At 48.0% G+C, this 26,417-nt stretch overlaps 4 protein-coding genes across 4 annotated transcripts; 2 read left to right on the top strand and 2 right to left on the bottom strand.

Moving 5' to 3' along the window:
* Positions 1 to 7,255: 7,255 nt before the first annotated feature.
* Positions 7,256 to 8,506, bottom strand: K441DRAFT_532985 (l-allo-threonine aldolase; the record flags this gene model as incomplete). Its single annotated transcript, XM_067642259.1, has 1 exon — positions 7,256 to 8,506. One exon carries the CDS (start codon positions 8,504 to 8,506, stop codon positions 7,256 to 7,258), a length of 1,251 nt encoding a protein of 416 aa, XP_067510221.1.
* Positions 8,507 to 9,507: 1,001 nt separating this feature from the next.
* On the top strand, positions 9,508 to 17,761 carry pks-nrps2 (polyketide synthetase). Its single transcript, XM_067653878.1, has one exon. The coding sequence runs from the start codon at positions 9,935 to 9,937 to the stop codon at positions 17,489 to 17,491; it is 7,557 nt and encodes a 2,518-aa protein (XP_067510220.1). The 5' UTR covers positions 9,508 to 9,934; the 3' UTR covers positions 17,492 to 17,761.
* A 1,738-nt stretch (positions 17,762 to 19,499) lies between these two features.
* Positions 19,500 to 20,816, top strand: K441DRAFT_683308 (uncharacterized protein; the record flags this gene model as incomplete). The annotated part of the gene is made up of 5 exons (XM_067651677.1): positions 19,500 to 19,667; positions 19,788 to 20,152; positions 20,291 to 20,519; positions 20,553 to 20,654; positions 20,691 to 20,816. The coding sequence occupies 5 exons, from the start codon at positions 19,500 to 19,502 to the stop codon at positions 20,814 to 20,816; spliced, it is 990 nt and encodes a 329-aa protein (XP_067510219.1).
* Positions 20,817 to 21,026: 210 nt separating this feature from the next.
* Positions 21,027 to 22,256, bottom strand: K441DRAFT_650153 (MFS general substrate transporter). Its single transcript, XM_067646990.1, has one exon. The coding sequence runs from the start codon at positions 22,152 to 22,154 to the stop codon at positions 21,177 to 21,179; it is 978 nt and encodes a 325-aa protein (XP_067510218.1). The 5' UTR covers positions 22,155 to 22,256; the 3' UTR covers positions 21,027 to 21,176.
* Positions 22,257 to 26,417: the final 4,161 nt, after the last annotated feature.

The following is a 26,417-nucleotide window of genomic DNA, read 5'->3' as shown; positions in this document are numbered from 1 at the left end:
ACGGATCTCGTCAAAGCTCTATTCTATTGCTTAATTCAAAAGCAGCAGCCACGCGGTCAATCTACACCCTGACGCTCTACCAACGATATTATATAGTATCCTGTAGGGGAGCATAAGCTAATAAAACTATAGACAAAGCCGTAGAACTGCTCAGTTTGTATAGAGGCTAGTAGGACGACTTAGAAGGAGCATATTTGACAAAGGAAGCCTCTTAGTAAGCTCTTAACAAATACTACAAGGAAGCTTCGCGATAGTAAGAATTGGAGGAGGCGTCGGCGTGCTCCAAAGACTCTAGTTGGCTGCAATCTATGCCAAATACCGTTCTGTATAACGGGCGATTGCTAGAGGACGCATATTAAGCAACTCAACACCAGAGAGTAACTGTAGATATTAGTTTTGTATAGTAATTTTGGTGTATTTACAACTGCATATTTTTAATCACTAAAGGAAGATTTAGCTGATTTGATTGGTTTAATCCTTATTAATAACGTTAGATATAAACCACTATAGCAAGGGATAAGATATAAAGAGAGAAAAGATTAAAATACTATTAATTAAAAGATTCTTAGAAGAAAAGTATAAGTTAAAGGGATTCTTTACTTAAATAAAGCTAAAAATCCAATATAAAGGGACTAAGTTAAAATAGGTAGTGGGTTAAGTAGTATATACAGGACTATTTCTAATAGGTAAGATACTAGAGTGGTTTAAACCTTATCTTATAGAGATATAGGCTAATAGATTAGTAACTACTAACTTAGAGGTATAGTATATGTTTTTAAGCTAGGAAAAATTTGCTAGTAAACTAATATAGATATATAGAGATCTGGAATTAATAGCAATAGCTAAGGGAAAGCTATATTAACTTATATAGAAGGGATTAGTAATAGACTATATAATATAGTTCTAGATACTAATAGCGCAGACTAAGTAAAACTAAGGGGCGTTAATGGCTTAGTAGTAGTAGTTCTTTAATTAACGTCTAATACGGATCCTATCTAGGCCCACGCAGACTACTCCATTACAGGGGGAAAACTTATATATTTACAGGAAGAAAACCCTACAGTTAGGTTAGGGGAGGAAAAACCCTATAAGCTACCTCAGTAGGATAAAAAACCCCAATTTGCCATGTCCGTCCGTAGCGGCAGCCCTACAGGCCTACGGCTACGTCCTGTCTCCTTAGATGTTTTAAACTCCTTAGGTACCACTACTTCCCTCTCTAGCTTATCCTAAGCTAGGGTTTACTACGTCCTAGCCAGGCCTTACCAATCAATCGCCGTATATTATTATTGTCGTTTCCCATATTATTAACCGTCCCCTATATGCTATCTCTTATTAACTATTACTATATACACCATGCCTCCCCCCCCCTAGGGCCTATTAAAGGCATAAGGGGGATTCATCCGTTCTAACCACCTAATACTAAACAGCGAGCGGGATATGTGTGTATATACTCCGGGTATCTTTTACGCCTAGGCCCCAGTTACTAGGCCCTCTCTAAGGGTCACCACTCCGTTAAGAGGAGATGAGGATAACCATATCTTGTAATCCAGCTGCCAGTTAGTACAGCAGTAAGGCGGCAAGTAACCGCATACTCCGCGGGCGATCGCCCTAGGGGTTAAAAGGGGCCGTATATTTGCTCATTCGTTCGTTTATCCACGTTTATTCGTTAATATAAGGTTATTAATACTTTTAATTAGGGGTTAGGGGACGTTGGATTCCGTATATATCTATAAGGATTACACAGGGTTAGAATAGGAGAATAGTGTAGTAGCTAAATTGTAGAGGGCCAACAGTAGTGGTTTTCGAGATCTCACCATCTGAAAATTTTTCACCACCGCCCACAACGCTCACAACCACCACCAGGTCCTACCCGCAGCTGTGCGACGTCTCTGCGTTGGCTCTACTGAGTCCGAAGACCAGTAGGTTCGTAGGCCTCACCACGTACAGGTGCAGAGTCCGATTTCGAGGACCAATGGCTTAGTATAGAAGGGGACTAAAGGCTAAAGTTTAAGCGACTATAATACTAATAGACGACCTAAATAATATAAGAGAGCTAATTAAGCAAGCTATTAAGGTAGATAACCGGCTATACTAAAGTAAGAAGTTATTTGGGGTATGCTAAGACTTATCGCGATAAGATTTATCTAAAACCACTCTTCAACGTAAACGCAAGATTATTCATGCTGGTCAACGTGTCTGATGCTCCTCGCCGAGCACCCTCTTTCTCGTCTCCGTCATTTACATCTGTAGCTCTTCTGCTTCCTTCCACCACCCCCAATTCTAGTACGTCAAGGTTATGTAGGTAAAGTGCACACTGCACTTAAACAATAGTACTAATCTATTATTCACACGCTTGCGGAGAAGAGGATTAATTAATCTGATTGGTGGGTACGGGCTCAAAGGCATTAATTAAGAATGGGTATATTCGCAAGGCCATTTATAGGGGATTGCCCTGCCTTAACTAAACGTGATGCCTATAGACCCGTGCGTAAGCATATTGCTACAGTATCTATTTATAAAGCCTAAAATATATAACCAAAGAAAAAGGTATGGGTAGGAGGGAAAGCAAGTAAGTAAGGCTTAATTTTGTGAATGTTAATGATATTAGTGTTACTAAGATATAGGGGTGCTACTGTAGTGCTTGCTTAGCCATATAGACATATCTATTTATTATTTACACGCTTGCGGAGAAGAGAATTAATTAATCTAATTAGTAGGTACGGGCTTAAAGGCATTAATTAAGAATAGGTATATTTACAAGGCTATTTATAGGGGATTGCCCTGCCTTAACTAAACGTAATACCTATAAACCTAGAAGCGTAGCGCCCGTACTATATAAGGTAGAGTAGGGGAAAGAAAAAATAAAAATAAAAATAAAAAAGGGGGGGAAAGGAGAGATTTAAGTTAATATATTAGAGTGCTAAAATAGGCACTCCTATACGCCGTTATGCCTAAATACCTTCGCCTATTATATCTAGGGCAAGTAATAATAAGAACGGTATTAGCGTTCTATATTAGAAGTTTATACTTAGCCGAAATAGGTCTTTTAGGGATAATAAATAGTAAAGCTAGAACGCTTATAAGGACTACCGGCCTAGTTGCTATATTTAGCCGTCTATAAAACTATTATCTTAAGTATATTAAGTAGCACCTTTCTAAAACAAGTATCCGTTATAGAGCTTAGAGTGGAGGCTAAAAGCGGTAACTTTATACTTTAGTTTATTCCTAACCGCGTAGCTTATAAAGGCTAATCTCTTAAAGTAAAAGAGAGGGGCGTTTTTAGGTTAGGGGTTATTTTTAAACAGGTGTTTTATAGCTTAAACTGCGTATTTAGGTTGCCTTAAAGCGGTAATTATAATTAAGACTCCTTAGTAATTAACGTCCGTTTTACTACGCTTTAGATATAATGTTATATAATCCTCTACCAGCATTATATTATTTCTAGTACATTTTATAGTAAAAAAGGCGTAGCTATCTTTCTAAGCCTTAGTATAGGTAATCTCGCCTAAATAAAGGAATCCTATAAAGGCCGTAGTAACGGCAGCGTTAAAGTTAAGATCCTTAACGGATTGGGTATTTAGGGTAACTAATTAGGTAAGGATGTCTTTAGTAATTGGCAATCTTTCAGCTATAGTAAAGGGATTTATAGATATTACACTATCTAGGATCCTCTTAATGATAGGATTATTAAAGATAGAGGTGTTATAATTAGCATTAATATAGTGGGATTAAATTGCGGAGACGTAGGCTCTAACTATAGTAGGCTTAATACGGCTTATTCCTGGACTAATATTACTAAAGATCCGTTAGGTAATCTATTCTCCTAGGTAGTAAAGGGGTGTTAGGTACTTTACCGCTCCGTAAAAGTTATAGTAGCCCTCCTAACTCTTAATTACGGGATAGTATAAATCTCTTATTCTATTAAAGAGGTCGTACTATAATAGTTAGCCGAAGTATTCTAAGGGGGCTTTTACCTTAATCCAGAAATTAGGTAGGGGGTCTTTAAGAGGGACTAGATCTCCTATTTTAGCGTTAGATTAAATATAATAAAGAAGCGTATAGTAATAGTAAATTAAAAGTATCCTAATGCGGGTATAATAATAATACCCTATCGCAATTAAAATGAGATAGAGTATTAGCTAGCCCGTTTTCTATAAAGGAAACCTACTCCGTATAGAGCGTAATATTATAGGCTATGGCTAGTTAGAGGATCTTATAGAGCGGGTAATTACCTAGTCCTTTTACTACCGTATTCTAAAATCCTAAGAGTGCTACTATATTATCTATATAGATATAAACTAAGCTATACTCCTACTGTGTTACCTAAAGCTAGAATAAGGTTATAATTACTTAGACCTCCTACTTATTAATTAGGGCAAGGCGGTGTTCTATATTAGGGTAGCAGCTTAAAGAATTATCTTAGGGTAGAGATACTAAATAGGGCGGCTATATTATCCCTTAAGAATCCTTAAGGAAAAAAAAGGCCCTGTAACTAAGAATCCCGGATATATTTAAGAAGAGATAGAATTATTTTTAATCCATATTATTAAAGAAGAGGATACTATTTAAAAGGGTAAGAGCATCCCTCTACTATAATAAGTCTTGGCGAAGTTTAGCTATTAGCCGTTAGTAAGGATAACTACTTACCTTTATAAAAGTAGAGATAAACTCCTAGATAGAGCGGTTATATAAACGCCTAAGCCTAATTACCTAGGCGCTCTAAGTGAGTCTACTAGCTAGTTTTTAACTCTGAACCAGTGTTAGGGATCTACTACTTAATACTTTATTAATCTCCTTAATTATAGTAGCCTATTTTAAAGGAGAAAGATACAGCTTAAACTTTAGAGTATTTATAATATAACCTAGGACTTTAGCCATAGTGCCTTTAATATTCTTTAATTCGTTTTATAAGATACCTAATTTATTACTTAATTAGTTATATATACTAAGTAATTAAGGGAGAATAGAAGCGTTAGAGAGTATAAAGATAAAGTTATCTAAATAGTGCTCTAAGGCGGCGTTTGGGATATATTAGATAAGTATCTAGTAAAATCCCTCCATAAAAAGATTAAATAAAAAGAGTATAGTTTAAAGGCTAAATAAGAGGCAACGTTTAAAATACACTATACCCTTCTAGGAGAACCCTATAAGGTATTAAGCTTTAATAGAAAGTGGGATATTCTAAAAGGCGTCCTTAATATCCCTCTTAATAATTATACAACTATAGCCTATATATATAATGTATTAGAGAACCTAATTAACTATTAAATATTATAGTGTAGCGAATGCTATAGGGATTAAGTCGTTAATAGATCGGCTAGATAGTAAGGATAAGTTATAAATATAGCGCTATTCTTTATCTACTTTAGGTACTAAACCTAGCAGTAAGAATATAACGGGAGATATTACTATTATAATCCTACCTATATTTAAATCGGCGCTAATCTTCTCTAAGATTAGGACCGTATTTACGGCTATTAAGGCTTAGTTCTTTTAGGAGAGGAGCTTAATTTCTAGGTCTGCCCTAATTTAGTATCCGAACTTTAAGATACTAATAATATTATATTAGAGGTTGCCGGGGTATAGGGATAGATAACGCCCCCACGCTTAAATAATTAAGGGGGAGGGAGAGTCCTGTAGAGGAAAGGAGGGTAGGAAGACTGGAAATAATAGTATAGTATTTAGCCTACCCGTACTATAAGGGTAGAGCATAGTTTTAGCGGAGTGTAGATATAGCTTAATAAAATCCTCTTCCTCTTCTTTCTTTTTCTTATTAATATTTTCCTCTAATAATTACTACTTATAATTCCTCGCAGCATGCGGGCTACTGTACTTACTATAGGTATATAGGAACTTATAATCCTTGCCTAGGTTATACTTCCCTCTATTAAAGCTATAACAGGTCCTTAAGATATTAATGCTTACTTACGCGTGTTTTAAGATAAATGCGGATTTATAAGTACTAGGATTATAATAGATATCTAGGAAGTTACTAGAGATCTTCTAGTTAGCTAGCTCTAACTAGTTTTTTTAAATAACTATAGAGTGGTGCTTTAAGGCCATAGTTATTAAGGGAGCAATTTAGTAGGTGGTAGATAGCTAGATAATTTAATTATAGAAGGTAAGTATTTAGGGAATAAGATCTACTAAAAGATTCTTATATATAACGATTAAAATTATTATATAGTTAAGGAAGCCCTCTACCTATACTTTAACGGATAGGTAGTCCTTTATTGTCCCTTCTTTTAGTCTTATAGAAAGGACGCTATTAATAATAAGGATATTATTTTAAGGCTTAGACTAGAGCTAGTATATCTAAAGGCAAGAGAGGTTATTAGGTAAGAAAATACCCTAAAATACCTTAAGTATCTCTTTATTTAGGACGCTAGGGAGGAGGATATTTAGGATATTAGCTATAAATGGGAGCAACTTACCTAGTTTATTAATTGGGGTTAAGGATAATACTGCTATAGCTAATCTCGCTATTACTATAGCGAGGCTTAATATATGGAGTTTAGTCGCCTAATCTTCCTATTCTTTTTAGATGTGTAGTATTTTAGTATAGTCCTTTTATTCCTAAAGGAGTCTTATTTTCTAGTTAGTTGCCTAGTCCTTAACCTCCTTTACCTAAGCTCTTCTAATCCTTAGGTCCTTCTTATATAGTTACTAGAGCCATTCTTTAGCTTTTTTAGCGGCTAAAGTCTCGCGTTAAGCTGTGGAGAAAGGCGCCATTATAGAGGATAGAGACTATAATGCTGGCGTATCGCCTAAAGGTATAGGGGAAGGTAAGGGAAACTGGTAGGTAACCTCTAAGGAGTTTAGCTCGTCGAGTGTGTTGTTATTAGTTAAGTTTTTAAGGTTTTTACGAATAATTCGCGAAGGTTTAGACGAGCGTATAGGTTATTAAGTTATTAACAGCAATAATTAATTATTAGAAATTGAGTAAATAAGGTATTGGCTCTTAAATGAGACTAATATGGAAAGCAAGCAAGCAAGGCTCAATTTTGTGAATGTTGATGATATTGGTGTTGCTGAGATGCAGGGGTGCTGCTGCAGTGCTCGCTTAGCCACATAGACATGTCCATTAATCGCAAGAGTTGTATTTCATAAACAAAAGAGAAATAGATAAACGCAAAATATTTTCATGCTGCAATTTGCACATTCTACATTCCTACTCTATTTTGTAGCTAGGAAGCTTATTAAAGCCTTTAGAGTCCGCGAGTGCGGACAAAAGAGTGGCTGGTCAGTTTGTACGTTAGTTGCAAACAGTGTGAGAGCCACGAGTTTTGAAGACCGCCCTGAAGAAATCGCAAAGTCTTGCGAATGCCTCATCGGTGATCTGATAGTGGACGACAATCCGTCCCAAAATCGGTTCCCCCACCTTTAAGTCGAATTTTCTCGCCACGGGATAGAATTCATCAGGCGTTAAGCCTGACGCTTCGAGGTCGAACCAGATCATGTTTGTTTCTGTGGGTAATTGAAGCTTTCCGCCAAGTTGCTCCCAGAGTGTGGATGCACGTTTCGCTTTCTCTTGTGCGGCCTTTAACTTCCCACCAAGGAAAACGTCGTTGATGGCTGCTCGTGCGGGTGCGGCGATCACCCCAGAAGCGCGTGTGCTACCGCCGAGAAGCTTGCGACTCCATTTTGCTCGCTTGATGAAGACGGAGCTCCCAGTTATTATGCTACCAATTGGCGCGCCGAGACCCTTCGTGAAACAAAGCTGGATGCTGTCAAAGCATTCGCCAATCTCTCGGAGGGTGCAGGATCCGGCGGCAACCGCTTCCCAGAGGCGAGCCCCATCCAGATGCATGTGGATTGGGGGGTTCTGAGCATGCGCCCACTGGGAGATGGCGCGAATGTCGGAGAGGGGCATGAGAGTACCCCAAAGTGTGTTCTCCAAGGAGATAACCCGGGTTGGGCAGTCATAGATACTTTCTGTAATGGTGGCATGTTTCTTAACATCATCCAGAGTAAGGTGGTGGCCGTTAGACGGAACGACCATCCTGATCAAGGCACCGCAAAGGCTGGACGCGCCACCACCTTCAAGGATAGTTATGTGCGCACGATGGTCGGCGAGGATTGAGTGAGGCGGGGCCATGAGAGCGGATCGGAGAGCCACTTGATTACCCATAGTACCTGAGACGACAAGAAGAGAGGCTTCATGGCCTACCAAGCCAGCAACGAAGGTTTGTAAGGAATTTGTCGTCTGGTCTTCATCCATGTCACCATCTCCAAGGGACGTAGCGATGATGGCTTCTAGCATTGGCAGCGTAGGCTTGGTGAAAAAATCTGATCGGAAGTCGTTCGAGGATTCATTGCTATGTGACCATGCCAGACCGGAAAAGCCTTGCACTTCTTGATGGGCATCGGTTTTCTTGAAGTCATGTCGACTGATCTCAGGCTTGAAGTGGATAGACGCTGAGTGATGATTGAAGTGCTGAGGCTTCTCTGAGCTAACAGACTGCACATCTATTGGAAATCTTTGGATACTGGCTGCCTCGTCCATAATGAGCTGTATGTTGGCTGTTACTAGATCTATCGTGGGATAAAATATATACACAATGTACTATCTGCAAGGCTAGAGGAGTAGATAGCAAAGGTACAGGTTATAACAGTCGCAATGACTAGAATAGAGGTAGGATATCTGTTAAGCCTAATTAAAAAAAAGCAGGATTGTATACAGATATATAAAACAAGTGCTGAGCATCTAAAAAGTAGATAATATAATATGTTATATTCTTAACAATACTGGCGAAAGAATATAAGAAAAATCCCTACACTATAGTAACAAGGCAAAATATACAAATCAAATAAAATTTTTACTAAGTTGTTATATTATGCCTAGCTTTCTTACATAAGCAGCTAATATCTAGGCTGCAGTGCTAGCAAGAGTCTAACATACCATGCCTATGCCCTGTAGAAAGAGCACTAACAATTAGCCGCAGCTACATTCAAGTCCGGCGCTCCGGCTGCTCTATGCGTAGCCACGCACGGATCGGATCATACTGCTAAGTTAGAGGCACAGAAATCTCACCTAGGCCATCGGAGTGAGACTAGCATTGACGATTAGCCGTAGCACATGCAGGCCCAGCACTCCGGCTGCTCTATGCGTAGGCACGCACAGATCAGATCATACTACTAAGTTGAAAGCATGGAAATTTCACCTAGGCCATCAGAGTGGGACTCGCACTGACGATCAGCCGCAGCACATGCAGATCTAGCGCTCCGGCTGCTCTATCCCTTCCGCTGGTGTATTTCGTCCTACTATTATCGATAAGAGAATCAATAGGATCAATGCTACGTGACCATACGCGTATGGTCACGTAGCATTGATCCTATTGATTCTCTTATCGATAATAGTAGGACGAAATACACCAGCGGAAGGGATACATAGGCATGCACGGATCAGATCATACTGCTGAGTCGGAGGCATGGAAATCTCACCTACAGTCTGTAAGACCTCCAGTGTCACCCCCTTGTGTGCGCGCGCAACACACGGTAATTTCGCTTTGTACGCACCAGAGAATTTCAGTTTAACTCTTCTAATTAAGCTTAAAAAATTAAAGGCTTTACCTTTCTTACCGGTGCACGGCCCTTTTAGCAAGCGCATAGTATCTACGCTGGATGGTGCACTTGTCTAGTGATTACCGAAATTGCTGTGTTGCGCGCGCACACAGGGGGGGGGGGAACACTGGAGGTCTTACAGACTGTAGGCCATCGGAGTGGGACGAGAACTGGGGATCAGCCGTAGCACATCCAGACCTGGGCCCCGGCCACCGCTCTGTGCATAGGCATACGTATCGTGTCATGCTGTCGAGCCGGAGGCATGGGACTCTCAACTAGCCATGAGCGACAATAGGCGAGGTATATTTAAGCAGCTTCTTATCAACTTTATATAGCATAAGTAAACCACAACCTTTGACTTAGAGGAAAGATGAGCACTATTTCGGCTGCAGACCACCAGACGGCGATCAGGCAATTCAATGCCACCGACGACACCACGAAGTTGGGACACTGTCTACACCACCTTCTTCAGAACGTCACGGACAGCTACTCAGAAAAGACTGCCCTAATATGTGGTGACAGGGAACTAACCTACCATGGTCTCAATACGCGCGCGAATTGTTTTGCCCGCGTCTTGGAGGAACGAGGCATCGGGTGTGGCGACCTCGTCGGCGTTGCCTTGGACCGCTCTGTTGACCTCGTTGTGGTGCTGCTGGCCGTGTTGAAGACGGGTGCCGCGTTTGTGCCCATCGACCCGGCCTTCCCTGCAGATCGCATTGGGCACATGATAAACGATGCCGGACCGAAGCTCGTCATTGTCGGAGCCAGCACGCAAGATGCGTTGCCATTCTGGGAAGGCGCGTGTTTGAACATGGACGAGGCTCGAAATAACACGGCGAACTCGGACGTCGAGGAAAGAAACCTTGAAGCGAACGTGCGGGCAGAGGACCTCGCATACGTAATTTACACATCCGGCTCAACTGGAAAGCCTAAGGGGGTGGAGATTAGCCACGGGGCCTTGTGTAACCTGCTGTACTCGATGCAGCGGGAGCCAGGATGCAGCGAAACAGACCGGCTGCTTGCTGTAACGACCATCTCTTTCGACATTGCATTATTGGAGCTGTTCCTGCCGCTGCTCTGCGGCGCGACGACGGTCGTGGCCCAGACACACAACATCAGGGACCCGACCGCGCTGCTCGGGCTAATTCGGCACCATGGCATCACCATGATGCAGGGCACACCCGCGACCTGGCAGATGCTACTGGAAGCGGGCTGGCAAGAGGATCTCCGCCTCTCCAAAATCCTATGCGGCGGCGACGCGCTGCCCCAGCGGCTGGCCGAACGACTACTCCCCTACGCGGAGTCAGTGTGGAATATGTACGGTCCGACCGAGGCGACGGTGTGGGCAAGCGTCTGGAAGGTGCGCCAGGGCCAAGAGGTGGTCATTGGCAGGCCCATTGCCAACTACAGACTCTATGTGCTCGGTGAGGACCTTTCGCCAGTGCCACCAGGGAGCGATGGCGAGCTGTATATAGGCGGCGCCGGCCTGGCCAGGGGCTACCACAACAAGCCCGAGATCACTCGGTCGCGATTCCTCGACGATCCCTTCCATAAGGGCCTCCTGTACCGCACGGGCGACATTGCTCGTTTCGAGGATGCAGAGAGGCTGAGTGTGTTGGGTCGCGCGGACGGGCAGGTCAAGATCCGTGGTCACAGGGTCGAGTTGGGCGACATTGAGGCCGCCATCACCGACCATAGCGACATGTCGGAGGCAGTCGCGATTAGCAGGGATGACAGGCTTGTTGCGTACTGCGTGCGGGATGCGAGCATACCTGTTCCCGCAGAGGCGCTCAAGCCAACGCTCGGGAGTGTGCTGCGTCCATGGCTGGCCGAGCGGCTGCCGGCGTATATGATGCCGGCATTCTTCGTCGAGATGGCAACCTTTCCCATGACACTTAATAATAAGATCGACCGCAAGGCGCTCCCGGATCCGACCGAGGCAGAGTTACCTGTCACGGGCCGGCCGATGACCGAGATGGAGTGCAGCATCCAGCTTATCTGGTCGAGCGTCCTGGGCCACAACCGCATCGGCATCCATGACAATTTCTTTGAGATCGGCGGCGACTCTGTGCGCGTGGTTCGAGTGCAAAAGGAGGCGGAGAAGCTCCTGGGTCGGCCTTTGTCCGCAGCTCGGCTGTTTGAGCACTATACCGTCAAGACACTGGCGGCATACCTGGACGGGGCGGAGAAGACCAAGGCCGAATGTGTGCTCCCGCGACCTCGTGTGCAAGACAACGAGGGCATTGCCGTCGTCTCCATGGCGTGCCGGCTCCCCGGCGACGTAACCACGCCGGAAGAGTACTGGGAGCTGCTCAAGCGCGGCGCCGACGTCACCAGCGACGTGCCAGAGGACCGCTGGGACGCGAAAAGCCTCTACGACAACGACCCAGACGCCAAGGGAAGGTCGTACTGCCGACGGGGCGGGTTCCTCAGCTCGGTCGATGACTTCGACGCGTCCTTCTTCGGCATCTCGCCAAGAGAGGCACGTGCCATGGNCCCGGCCCAGCGCGTTCTCTTAGAGACGTGCTGGGAGGGATTCGAGCGCGCGGGCTACACAGGCGAGCAGCTGCGCGGCAGCCAGACGGGCGTCTACATAGGCGTGTGCAACATCTCAGCACACTCGTGCGCGCCAGCGCTAGCGGATCTCGACGGGTACGCAGTGACAGGCTCCGCTGGAGGCACTATGTCCGGGCGTGTCTCGTACGCGCTGGGCCTCGAGGGCCCGACTCTGACAGTGGACACTGCGTGCTCGTCATCGCTGGTGACGACACACCTGGCGTGCAACGCGCTCCGTCAGGGCGAGTGTGACATGGCCGTGTCTGGCGGCGTGACGCTCCTGCTCACCCCAGGCATGCACGTCGAGTTCAGCCGGCTCCGGGGCATGTCGGTGGACGGGCGGTGCCGGGCGTTTGCGGCCGACACGCAGGGCACAGGCTGGGCTGAGGGCTGCACAGCGGTGGTGCTGAAGCGGCTGAGCGACGCCGTCCGCGACGGCGACGCGGTGCATGCGGTGCTGCGCGGGACCGCTGTGAACCACGGGGGAAGGAGCGCCGCGGGACTCACGGTGCCGAGTGGGCCAGCACAGCAGCGGCTGGTGCGCACGGCGCTGGCGCTGTCGGGGCTGACGCCGGGCGATATCGACTACATCGAAGCACACGGCACAGGAACGAAGCTGGGCGATCCGATTGAGGGTGTGGCACTGGCGGGCGTCTTCGGTGGAAGCCGGCCCGTCGCGGGAGGGCCGCTGTGGGTTGGCTCGGCGAAGTCGAACCTTGGACATACACAGGCGGCGGCCGGCCTGGCGGGGATGCTTAAAGTCATCCTGGCGATGAAAAACAATAAGATTCCCCGGACGTTGCATGCGGAAACGCCTACGTCGGCCGTCGACTGGCACAGCGCCCATATGGCGCTCGTGCAGGAGAGCCAGCCCTGGTTGTCGACAGTCGGCCGGCCGCGACGGGCAGGCATCAGCGCATTTGGCATTGGCGGGACCAACGCGCATGCCATCGTGGAGGAGCCCTTGTTACCGAGTGTGGATTCCACGCCGCTGTCGACCCTATTGCCGCCCGAGATTCCATTTCTCCTGTCCGGCCATAGCGATGCTGCCCTGTGCCAACAGGCTGAAAAGCTTCAACGGTACATCAAGAGCACGAGCAGCCCTGGACAAGATCGTCTCGGCGAGGTGGCCTACTCGCTGGCGACCACCCGCAGCCACTTCCGACGGCGACTCGTGGTTATGGCCAAGGACAAGGCTGCGCTTTTGGAGGGACTGGGCTCAGTTTCAAGCGCACTGCCGGCCACTAACCATGTCGTGCAGCCACGCCTGGCCATGCTGTTTACCGGCCAGGGCAGTCAAGTCGCGGGTATGGGGAAGGACCTCTACGAAGTCTACCCAGTGTTCCGCGACACATTGGACGAGATAACGTCCTACTTCACCGAACTAGAGACCCCGCTGATACATGTAATGCAGGCAGCTTCCGGTGGCAACACCGCCGCGCTGCTGCAGCGCACCGACTTCGCACAGCCCGCGCTCTTCGCCTTGGAGGTAGCCCTGTGGCGTCTCTGGAAGAGCTGGGGCGTGCAACTAGATCTGGCGCTCGGCCATAGTGTGGGTGAGCTCGCTGCCGCACACGTGACCGGCGTCCTGGACCTCGCCGATGCCTGTCGTCTCGTCGCAGCACGGGGGCGACTGATGCAGGCCGTTTCTAGTCGTGGCAGTATGATTTCGCTGGAAGCTGGCGCAGAGGAGGTGACCAGGGCGATTCAGGTACTCGGCCTCGTCAGCAAGGTCGACATCGCGGGCCACAACACACCGACGCAGACGGTCGCATCCGGCGATTCTGATGCGATCGAGGCCGTGGCGGTCCATTTCACTGCGCAGGGCCGCAAGATGAAGTTACTCGACGTGTCGCACGCCTTCCACTCGCACCATATGGACAACATGCTGGCAGCTTTCCAAGCGGTGGCTGAGACGGTGCGATTTCACCCACCAAGATTGCCCATGGTCAGCAGCCTGACCGGCAAGCTGGCTGCAACGGGCGAGCTCGAAAGAGCCGACTATTGGGTCCGCCAGGCACGCGGGACTGTTCGCTTTGCCGATGGCATTCAGACACTCTACCAACAGGGCGTCAGCGTCTTCCTCGAGCTAGGCCCGCAGCCTGTGTTGGCCGGCATGGGCGCGGCGTGCCTCGCCGCCGACGAATCGCTTGCCTGGATGCCGTCACTCGTTCCTGGCAGGCACGGCGCGTTGGTGGTGCAGCGCAGCCTCACAGATTTGCATGTGCGGCACGTGCCCATCAACTGGACGAGTTTCTTTGAACCTTTCGGCTGCGAACGCGTGGAGCTACCGACGTATGCCTTCCAGAGGGAGCGCTTCCCACCCGCGCGAGACATGGACGCGAACACTCCCAATGTCAATGGCGTTGGCCACGCACAACAGCAGCACCCAGCCCAAGCCAACGTGGACCGCTTCCACCTCGAGATCAGCTGGCAGGAGGCCAACACCGGCGACGTCGCCCCGGGCGGCTTGTGGGGTCTGTTGTGCCCCACCGGGAATGTGGCTGGGACATGGGCTTGCGCGGTGAAGACGACTTTGGCACGGGCTGGCATTGAGGTGCGCGAGGTTGGAAGTCTTCAAGAGGCTGGGGAGCTTCACGGTTTGCTGTGTCTGTGGGACTCGGACGTTGACGACGTCGCAGGCCTGGCGCGTGACTTGGCCGCAAAAGCGCTGACGCAGCTGCAAACGGCAGCACAGACTCAGTTTGCGCCGCCGCTGGTGTGGGTCACCCGCTGTGCAGTGGGTGCCAGCGGGGGCGACGACCTGGTAACGGGGCTCGGGGCCGGGCCGCTGTGGGGCCTGATGCGCACCGCCCGAAGTGAACACCCAGAACTGCGCCTGCGGTTGATAGATATAGATACAGAGACGACTGCACCTAATGCCCTCGCCCCAGCGTTAATGTTGGCAGCTGAGCCAGAATGCGCTGTGCGCCAGGAGCTGGTGCTGGTGCCGCGGATGCAGCGCGTCGGCCCGGTCCCGCAGCCGGCGCAGCAGCCACTCCTGCGGTGGGATGGTGCGGTGCTCATCACAGGCGGGCTCGGCGATCTTGGTCAGCGCGTCGCCCGCTGGCTGGCGAGTGCACACAGCATTCGCGACCTGGTGCTGACCTCGCGCCGCGGTATGGCATCCCCCGGTGCGGCCGAATTGGTAGCTGCACTCGCTGGGCTCGGCGCCAAGGCCACCATCATAGCCTGCAATATGGCAGACTTCGACAGTGTGAAAGCAATCATGGCAGCCTTCAACAAGGACCGGCCGCTGCGCGGCGTGGTTCATGCAGCTGGTGCGCAGGACAACGGCGTCCTTACCGCCTTGACCCCGCAGCGATGCGTCACGGCCTTCGCGCCCAAGGTGGACGGTGCCTGGCATCTGCACCAGCTGACTCGCGACATGGACATGGACATGTTTGTCATGTTTTCTTCCATCTCCGGCATCATGGGCATGCCGGGTCATGGCAACTACGCTGCTGCCAACACGTTTCTCGATGCGCTCGCGCACCTGCGCCATGCCCAGGGCCTGCCCGCCACCTCGCTGGCATACGGCACCTGGAAGGGCGAGGGCATGGCGGCCAGGATCGTCGGAACGACCCTTGCCCGCCTCACTCACCTCGGCCTCGACATGCTCTCGCCGGAGGAGGGCCTGCAGCTGTTCGAGACGGCCGTGCGCAGCGGTCGTGCCCTCACCGTGGCCGCAGCTTTGGATCCCGAACGCCTCCAGAGCTACTATGAGGAGCAAGGCGGCATACCGGCTTTGTTCTGCTCGCTGCTGCGCCAGAGCGGTAGACGGGTCCACCAAAGCTGGGATTTGCGCGAGGTGCTGAGCAAAGCGGCCCCTGAGCAGCACCCTAACATTGTGCTAGGCATGGTCCGAGAAACCGTGGCCAAGACATTGGGCTTTGCACTGCCGGGTGATGTGGATATCGATCGCCCCTTGCAGGACATCGGAATCGACTCGTTGACCGCAGTTCTGATGCGCAACCAGCTAGCTAACCTGACCGGCCTAACGCTGGCCGCAAGCGTCGCGTTGCAGCACCCAAACCTCAAAGCCCTCAGCCGATTCCTGCTCTTCAAGCTGCGAGAGGCCGAGTCTGATTCTTCGTGCAACAGCAGCACTCCCCCCACCGGGTTGGTGTTTGAGCCGCCTTGGCTCAACATGGCTGCCATCGAGAAGGGCTGTCTGGACGCCAACTTCAGGTTCGACAACGCCCCCCATACCACCGTACTTCCCCACTCCGTCTTTGTCACGGGTGCCACAGGCTTCGTCGGCGCCTTCATTGTGCATGAGCTGCTCGAGCTGGGTATCGCCGCCCATTGCTTGGTGCGCGCCGACAGTGTCGATCAAGCCATGCAGCGTTTGTCGGATACGCTCGCTAGCTACGGCCTCTGGAAGCACGAATACACGTCGCTGCTCCATCCCGTTGTCGGCGACATGTCACAGCCCCTTCTCGGCCTGTCCCAAGAAGCGTTCGAAAACTTGGCGAACTGTGTTGATACCATCTGCCATTCGGGCGCACTTGTCGACTGGATGCGCCCGCTGGAAGACTATGTCGGCCCCAACATCGTAAGTGCCCACGAGATTTTGCGCCTGGCCTCGTGTGGCCGTGGTAAGTCAGTGCACCTCGTCTCCACCATGTCCACGCTACCCAAGTACATGGGCTACGAGGTCACAGAGAAAGACCAGGAATACGGCTATGCTACCTCGAAATATATGGCGGAGCNCATGGTGGCAGCGGCACGTTGGCGCGGCTCCAGGGCATCCGTTTACCGCTTGCCCTTTGTCACCGCCTCGTCCGCCACCGGTCACTTCCGTCTCGACCGCGGCGACTTCTTGCACAACCTCATCTCCGGGTGTCTAGAAATGGGCGCCTTTCCATCATTGGACGCCGACATGTCGGCCGTGCTGCCCATCGATTACCTGTGCAAGACCATCGTTGCCGTGATGACCCAAGATGTGCATCGAATCGGCCGGGACTACGACTTTGCGAATGCGCGTGCACCAAGCTTCAACCACTACTTCAAGCTGATGAGTGCCGCCAGTGTTGGGCAGGAGATCGTACCATTTTCCACATGGCGGAAACGGGCATTGGCCCATGCTGCTGCACTTATCTCAAGCCCACTGGCTCGCATCGCTGCTCTGCTCGACAGTGTCACTGACGACAAAAAAGCGGCTGCCATGGTTACGGGCTCGCCTGTTGGAGAACATGTGTTCGGGAACAACGATTACCCCGTTCCACTAATCGATGAGCAGTCTGTGCGACGGTATGTCAGTCAAATTAATGCAGCGCGGGTGGAAGAATGCACTACCAACGCAGTTGCGATGCCTGTTGTTGAGTGCCCATTGACCTATTTACCCTCAATGAGGGCTGATTGTTGAGTAAATTAGTCGCTACTTTGTAGCTCAACAGATACGAGTATCCCTTGCATTGATAAACGCGTCCTAGAGCTGTGCTCCGTGCACACCAATCAGGAAGCTGCATACTCAGGCAGTCAATCGTTCTGCCAGAAAACCAGGCCTCGTAGATGGGAAGAGGCTCAAAGGAAGGTGCCGGTGGCTTTTTCGCGACCCGACTTTTGGAAGGAGGATATTGAGTAGGCTGTGCAAGATCTAAATCATTAGAGATGTAGTTACAAACCATTGTGGTGGTGTAATTGATGAAGTTATCTATTCTTTACTTCACGTTGATGTCAGCAGGGATCCGTTTAGGCCCTTGGTAAGATGCGATGAATGGCTTAACTTGAAATAGAAAGGGACCAAAATCAGCCAGGTTGGAGGCGCTGGTGGTTGGAAGGTGGCAGACAGGGTTCCCGGTTAGCGCTTTGACGATGTCCCTCAATTGGTTCAAGCTAACACATGCCATCCTGCTTGGCATCGCTTCGCAGCTGCACAGACCAAAGTCAAATCCATCCTCACATCACAGCGTCAAGAGAACTATCAACTGCACTGTATCCAACACGTCTTTATTGTCTATCCGTCACATTATGTTAGAATAATATCACAAAGGTAGGCATCCAATCCACCAAGATAACAGCCTAGCTAATTCATCAAGGTTTCCAGCCCCTCCTGAAGGCTTCCCCCTTTGCCTCTGCGAGCGGAACCCCAACTCAATCGCAAACGATGTTGCCTCTCCTCCCAGACCCTCCAGACAAAACAATATTAGCTTGCCGCTTATCGAGTATTTGGCTGCCTTGGCTCCAGCCTAGTGCCAGCCAGTCATGCTGCTGGCGAGGAAGATAGATTCTTTGATAGGCTCGGGCCGATGCGGAGGTCGCAGGTGATAAGCTCGAGGGAAGACGTAGAGGTCAACGCTTTCCCAACCCAACACGGACGCAACAGGCCGAGGGGGAAACCATCGACATTTGAAGCACTTTGATTGTGTTGCACCATGAGGAGTTCTCTAGAAACCTGCTCTGCTGTCCGGACAATGCCTTGTACGGCTTCTCGCCGCCCGGAAGCGGTGCGATACTGTGAAAACACGGGATCCGACCTTCGCCATCTCCATTTTCACGAGATCCACCTCGCCATGGCACGATGTGATGAAGCAAAGCGTTTTGGACCTGTGAGCCGCCGCAATCGCATGGGCCTATCACTACCGCATGTAGGCGCGAGCTCTGAGGCTGGGGATCCCATCGGTGCCACGTCTTCCGACCGCCGCACGCACAAATCATGGACAGCCGACTGCTCAAACGAAGGGAGAATGGGAGATCATACCTTACTGTGGCTTCTCGCCGAAGCACGCCCGGAAGCCATGACTGAGCTTTCTTTCTTGCCTACGATTGGACACACCTCCGTGTCGAGTTCTACGGTCCCTTGGAAGCCGAGGGCACAGAATTGGATGACAGCTATTGCCGCGACGGCTTTCTGGACCCATGACGTCCATGTCTCTCTCTAGGCACCGGATGAGGATCGTGAACAGCACGATGCCCCACGTTTTCGTGATAGCCCCGTCTCGTCCACGTTCCCGCAGTAAGCAGAAGCCTATTCTTAGATAAGAGCACTTGATCAGATGCGTCGAGCTTGCATGGACCTACGCCGCCCCCTCAACACATGACGCGATACACCTCAGCAATCCTGCCATAAACATGTCTGGTTTCTGAACGGACATCCTAGTGCCAGGAATTTGGAAAACAACTGCAACTACAATCTTGTCTTTACTTGCACACTGTTATTGTTCCAGTATCGACGAAGTTTGTCAAAGGCGTCAATGGACTTGCTTGACTCGACGACATTGTTTTCGCTCTTCTCATTTCAAATTTACAGCTTCGATTATAAAGTTGAACTGGCATTGGAGCTCGCCGAATCGATCGCATATCGGTTGCAAGGTACAAACTGCCTGCGGATACACTGAAGTGGCTTACTCGACGAGTCCCATATTGCTTAGATTATGCGAGATCAGGGCCAGGACGAAGACATCGACAATGGACTGCGCTTAGAGGATATCAGTCGATTATCAGCGTGCGACCGATGCAGAGGGATGAAGACGCGTTGCGAGCGGTCCCACCACCGGGGCATTGCGCAACTGCAACAATGCCGTCGATGCTGGCAGGCAGAGGTCAGACGCATCACGGCTCTCGAGGCACAGCAGCATCAGAATGAGAATACAGACAGGTTAACCTAAAGGAATCGGAAATGGCCTCCAGAACCTTCGGTCGAAGCAAACAATAGTTCCCAGTTCCTGAAACTCGGGAGCGTAGACGAGCAGCACCACACTACCCTACTGGAACATCAATCTGAGCATATCGCAACCGAGATGCCGTCATTGTCTTCCGTGCCAGCAGGTTCCACGGCCGAGGATGGATTGTTGCCATCCCATGAAACTGACTTTCAATGGCACGAGAGCAAAATGGTAGATCCGGAGGGAGGCGCAATGCACAATCTAGACCATAATCAGACTAGCGCCACAGATGGGCCGCCGACGAGCGATGTCACCGTTTCATTTGCAAATCACACCCCGGACAGCAGAACTTCCATGGACGCCATGACCAGTATACCCGAAGCAACCCAGTTCAACCAAACACCACAGCAGAGCGATAATCTGTTTTGGAATAGCTTGCCACCGTTCTCGTCCTCAACTCTTTCCGGCACACAAACGCCACAAATGGAAGCAAACAGGACAATCATGAACGAGCTAATAGATTTCAACACCAGAGTGTCGCACGATCTCTAGGATGCCAGGGTGACGAATCGATCCCGAGGCGACGAGAAAAGCATGATGGTAAAGACTTTACAGCATTCAGACATCTTCTTAGAGCTTTTAGGGGTTTTATCGCGTCCTAGATATGCACCAGATTGCAGTTCATCATACTTGGGAGGTACAACATCCCGCCACGCGGGTAGCACAAAGGGCCGGGGCGAAAAAATTGACACAGATATGGCACTGCAGTTGCTTTCCTGCAACATGAATGTGAGCAGCATGTATGAAATACTGTGCGTGAAGCTCACAACTCAGGATTTGCAGCTTGAGGAGGCACAGACGCTCCCCGCGCTCCGACTGGAGGGCTTGGAGAACCTAGACGTAGAAATTCGCGTCCAGGTCTTGGTGTATATCTGTTCCCTCACGTACATCAAAATTCAGAAGGAACTCAACTTGATTCGTCAGCGTGGATTGCTATCAAAACTGCAGACACCACCTTCCAGGTTGTCCTTGGGAACGGAAATAGCGGGGCTTGGAGCCCTACGTTTGGTGTGGAACAGATCTTAGATAATTTTCGCCGCGTTATTATGGCAAAGGGACTGTCATCTGAGACTCCAAAGTTTCAATCTCCCGCGTTCTTGCATATTGCTCCCTCCCTTGTTCTTATTTGTTAAAAGTTGTTATTATACTATCTAGTTCTGAAGTATGAATTCTTAACTTCCGTTAGTTGATGGCGAAATTTATTAAAGAATTATTGTTAACGAGTAGTGAGTTGGATGCATCTATAGGAAGCTTCTCTTGTTTTTGAAAGATAAACAGCTAACTGCTTGCCCGAAGCTCTGCGACCTACAATTGCGCCTCTATCTGCAAATGCTTCTCGATCTAACGATACAATTCTTTTCCGCACTCTCCAACAGACAATGTCAGTTATTCTAAGTGGATGCGACGTGGCTCTCTGTTCAAAAGGAAGTTAATTCCACTCAAAAGGCCTGTCAGGCCAGTGTACAGGATCAAAATGCCGTATCCACTTCCGTAGCCTGCCACAGCCTGTCCCCGCCACGGCATACCCATGACAAGCGCGCCACTCAAAGGTCCAGATATGACATTCCCGATTCCCCTCCCTATGCACAGGTGGCCGTATACCATTACTGGGTCAACATAGCCCTGACCTTCGTTCCCACCGCTCTCGGAAACTTCTTTCATGATTCCCGGCCATATCGATGTCCAAGACCCCGCGAACAGGCCGTAAAAGATACAGAACACGTACAAGACTGGTAGAGATGCTGCAAACCCCCAAATGAGTAAGGCTGATGTAGCCGCACCCATCGCCGAGATGATTGTGCACGTTGTGACACGGAGCTTGTCAGTTAGTGAGCCCATGATTACAAGACCGATCGTCGCGGTTATATTGACCAGTATGAGTGTCAATGCTGACAGGAAAGTCGAAGCGCCGAAAACCGTGCGAGCGTAGCCTGGTAGGTAGATGCCTGGGAGGAAGTATCCAGTCGCCTGAATAATATTGGCCACTTGATGTAGGACAAACGATTTGGATGTGACGTATCGCATGTTGAACGGCTTTACGTGCGTATTAGCTGAGTACGGCAATCGGGGCTTGACGAGGAAGGTCAGAGGGGCCGAGCATGCAAAGAGAACACCAGCCCAGATTCTCATGGTTGTCCGGAACCCAACGGTATTAAGGAGAGTTTCGATGAGTAGAGGGAAGACGACACCTCCAAACCCTGCGGCGCTCCACACGATACCATAGGCCATGCCTTTGCGTCGGGCAAACCACTCGTCAATATATAGTACACAGGGACAGTAAGCGAAACAACCACCGATGCCAAAAAGGATCCCCTGTGTTCCGATAAGCTGAGGCACGCTGTTGCACGAGGAGCTTATTGCCATGGACAAGGAAGTGATAAAGAGGCCCGCCGGCGTGAACCATGGAGCCCGGCAAGGGTAGAGGCGGCATAGGACAAGAACGAAGGGTGTTCCTGCGTATATCGTTCCCTGGTGTCCTTGTCAGTCTCTGTGGCAATGAGGCGAGTTGCTCAGGTTCGCTCACCATCGTGGTGGTTCCGATAACAGCAATATGCCCTGAATGTGCAAATGGCTCACGATTACTGTAGAAGTCCTGGAAGACGCCGAATGAAAAGCCGAAGCCTAGTTGGGCTCGGGTTAGTACGGAGGATGAATATGAATGTGCTGGCAAGTACTCACCAAATACTAAAGCCTCAACAGCCCAACAAGCGACCAAGAATAGCCACGCATCCTTCCCTGTGTCGACAGGCGGCAAGGAAGATTCGGGTTCTGGAACTTCAACCTCAGAGTTGTTGCTTCGTGCAAGCTGTTGCTGGATAATGCCATTAGATGTGCCTACATTGACGTCGTCGGGCTGAGTCATGGTGAAACGAAACAATTGAGATGATAGTCTTGAGATGATAGTCTTGAGACGATGGAATCAGTGGTGGGGAAGGGCACTGCTAAAAGAACTCGATGGCAGAGACCTGGGCACTAAGACTAGTTGGGCTTGCTAGTACCACCGCCCCGCTATCCGCCCATTAGGACACAGAAGGTCACATATCGGCGCTCCGACTTATGGAACATCTGCAAGCATGCCGGCGAATTAAGACGAGTCAAAAGCAACCCTCCCAATTCTCCGTCAGAGCCCCCGATGAAATGACCGTGCAAATTTTGGGATGCGCCCCCATGTACATCCAAGAATCTTCCCGATCTTGGCATACGGTAACAGATTCTGTGGACGCACTAAGTCGGTCGACATCAAGCCTTGATACAGTAATCCAAGCGTCAAAGATCTACACGGTCTAGAAAGCCGACCAATATCATCTAAGTCGGGATCAGGCCTTCAAGCCGTAAACAAAAGTTCCGGCAGATCTCGCAGATCCCTCTAGCTCATTCTCATGCTGCTGGATATCCCATGCAACGTTGATGTCCCACTACAGACGTGCGAAACACCAGAATCAGAGCTGCGCAGAAGCTTCGCAGATAATATAGATTAATTTAATCATTAATCAATCAACCACCATACCTTCTAATCGTGCTTTTCTTGATCCTGATATCGTCCAACCTACCAAATACGTCGTTCCTCCAACTCGTGTAGCGAAGGAACTACCTCCGGAGCCTTGGCAGCTGCCCAAATTCGAGCTCTTTGTCAGAGCTTCATATTCCTCATCACGGCTCTAAAATCCCAACGATCTAATTGGCTGGAGCTTATCGATAAGCATAGGACACGAATCAAATCTACTCCGGCTTTGAATTCGGACTGTTTTTTGCTAACACATGCATGAACTTTCTTCTGAGTATAGTACGCTGGAAATCTGTGCTTGCTGATAGGCGTTGCTGTGCCATTGTCGCTTCCCTTATTGCCCAGCAAAATACGGAACAAAAGTTCTTGCACCTTCCTAATTAGGAAGTTTGGCTCGCCGCCCACCAAAGTATCATAAATTTTATCATCGGAAGCTTAAAAACTTGCATTTAAAGTTTTAGATAAAAGGCGAGATATAAGCGATCAATTAATTAATTATTAATAAGCTAGGTGTTTTTAAGGTTATCTCATTACCAGATGTCCACCAATTACAAGCCGGCTTACATAAGCTTATATGGTGGAAACGTCTAGAGTACAGTTTAAATTTTTCCGGGGTGCAGCTAACCAAGGTCACGGAAAAGTTGAACAAGGTCACCGATGGGGTCGGCGAAAGTTAAATGGGGTCACCGATGGAACCACCGGCAAAAGGTCGGCGGGGTCACACTTTTACCCATACAGAACGCGCATCGGTAGCCATATTTAACTTAAGCGACCGCACAAACTAAATACCTAGGGCATATGCTACGCATACGCACACAGATACGCAAACACGTAGACACACGGATATACAAATATACACATATACACACATATATATAGACGCGCATTTATATATGCCTCGCTATATTAATAATAACTGAAAATAATACTAAAGCAAACGAGAGTATAGTAGCGTGGCTAAACGGCTTACTAGTAAGTTTGCACCACCATATGTTACACATATGCTAAGTATACGCAGGTACTCTAGAGCGTACCTAACATTGAACACAAAGATAATAGTTCTTAAGATAATATAATTAATAGAGAGAGAATTAAAGATAAAGAAGCTGAGGAGGGCAAGGGTTAAGATAGTATGCAATAGCAGCTTCTATTTTATATAGGTCTCTCTAAGATAAGACTATATACAATACTATGCATAGGCTATATATATGCTTAGAATAGCTAGAGCACACTCTAAGACTATAGAGCACTTATTAGCTCCAACGGCAAGCATTAAGTTATTATCTAAGAGGCAATAGACCATATTATAATGCTAGAATATCCAGCGACTAAAAAAAAAGGAATTGCACACTTTATTTATAAAGCAACACCTTTACTATCTATAGATGTAGATAAAGAGACAGTACGCGATATTATTAAGGAGTATATATTAAAGGTAAGCTATGCACATGCTAGGCATATGCTGTATTTATACCTCTAGTAGATTTAATTCTTATTCTATTAAACTGGTAACGCTAAGATTATATAACTAAAACTCCTTAGAGAAACCAATAATTGGGAGAGTAGAAAAGTATTCCACCAAGCATTTAAATACAGCGGTATTAGACACTGTGAGTACGCCTATAAGGATATACTCCGTATATACTCGGTATATAATTAGGTTAAGCTTAAATTAATTAACAACCTCCGAAAGCGTAGTAGTCGTCTATACTAGGCAGTAGAGATTAATAAAAAGCTTAAGTAAAGCACAGAGAAGTAAGCGTTGTCTATATATATTAGGCATATGCTTATAATATACAGCTACTACCACAGTATTCTATAATTATGGCGGTAGTATATCTACCCTAGTACATAAGAACGTGTATGTAGTAAAAGCAGACTAATAATATTTTTTCGGCATAGAGTATGTATATAGCCAGCGTATGCATAACATATGCTTATTATATATAGGTAGAGTTCATCGGTTGTTCCAGCAGTAGTAATACTAAAGCATGGNATACTGCCTGGCCTTTATTACCGACGACTGCCTAGGTAGATATTTAATACCTTCGTCTACTTATTAAACATGGAGTTCAGGAAATTAAATAAGAATGTACCTATATTAGACATGCAACATTAAAGCGAAAATATTGCGGTACGTAATGTATATATTTTACATATACTATGCATATGCTAAGCATATACAGGATTTAACCACCCGCAAGGCCAAGGCAGGGTAGTAGGCCGCGCATACGGTGCACAGTTAGATTGTTATATTCCTGTTAATATAGCACGATATCCTTACATTTGCCTTATTACACGGAATTCTCATATACATTATCTACTGTACCTAATAAAGCTACCAATCGACCTTGCTAATGACGTAGTTAAGGCGATAAGGTAGGTGGAAGTCCTAAGCCTTACTACACATATGCCCTATATATACATAGTATATGCGAATAAAACTACTTACTATTATATAGGTCGATTCATCCTATTACCGCAGTATTATATTTTATGTAGGAAGTATAGGGCGCAGACACTACGTGCAGTGCATAGTAGTCTTAATATTAAGGATCGAATTACTACTCTAATTAGAAAGGAGAGGATGGTACAATTCCCAGAGGGGACGGCATATACAGGTGAGTATAGGTTAGACACATGCTAAGCATATACAGAGACTAAGCAGAGCAGGTATACTACGCAAGTTCTCTATTAATCAACATAAAGAGAACACCGAGCAATAAATTCGGGCAATTTATAACTTTAACGACGAGCATTTCCTTATTATATACTATACGTACACACAAGCCAAGGCATTCCAACGCGTGACATATATAGAAATGGACCTATTATTTAAGATGGTTTAAGGCAAAACGAATCTATTCTCAATTGCAGGATGGGATAAGAATTCCAAACGTATGTATACCCTATACTACACATATGCCATACATACGCTGATACCGATAATAGGAATTAAGGTGTGGGTATACGCCTTTCTTAACCTAGAAACACGTGCTGCGTATACAAAGACATTTAAGCTAGTATTTAAGGTTTTAGGTAATGCTACTCGATTATCTATACAATTTGCACATATTCACGGAACCGGACTTCGCATAGCTACTATTAATATATATAAGAAA

This window comes from Cenococcum geophilum (genome assembly GCF_001692895.1).
Source record: "Cenococcum geophilum 1.58 unplaced genomic scaffold K441scaffold_1, whole genome shotgun sequence".
NCBI lineage: Eukaryota > Fungi > Ascomycota > Dothideomycetes > Gloniales > Gloniaceae > Cenococcum > Cenococcum geophilum.
Note: the sequence above shows the minus strand (reverse complement) of the source record. Positions and strands in the feature narration are given on the sequence as shown.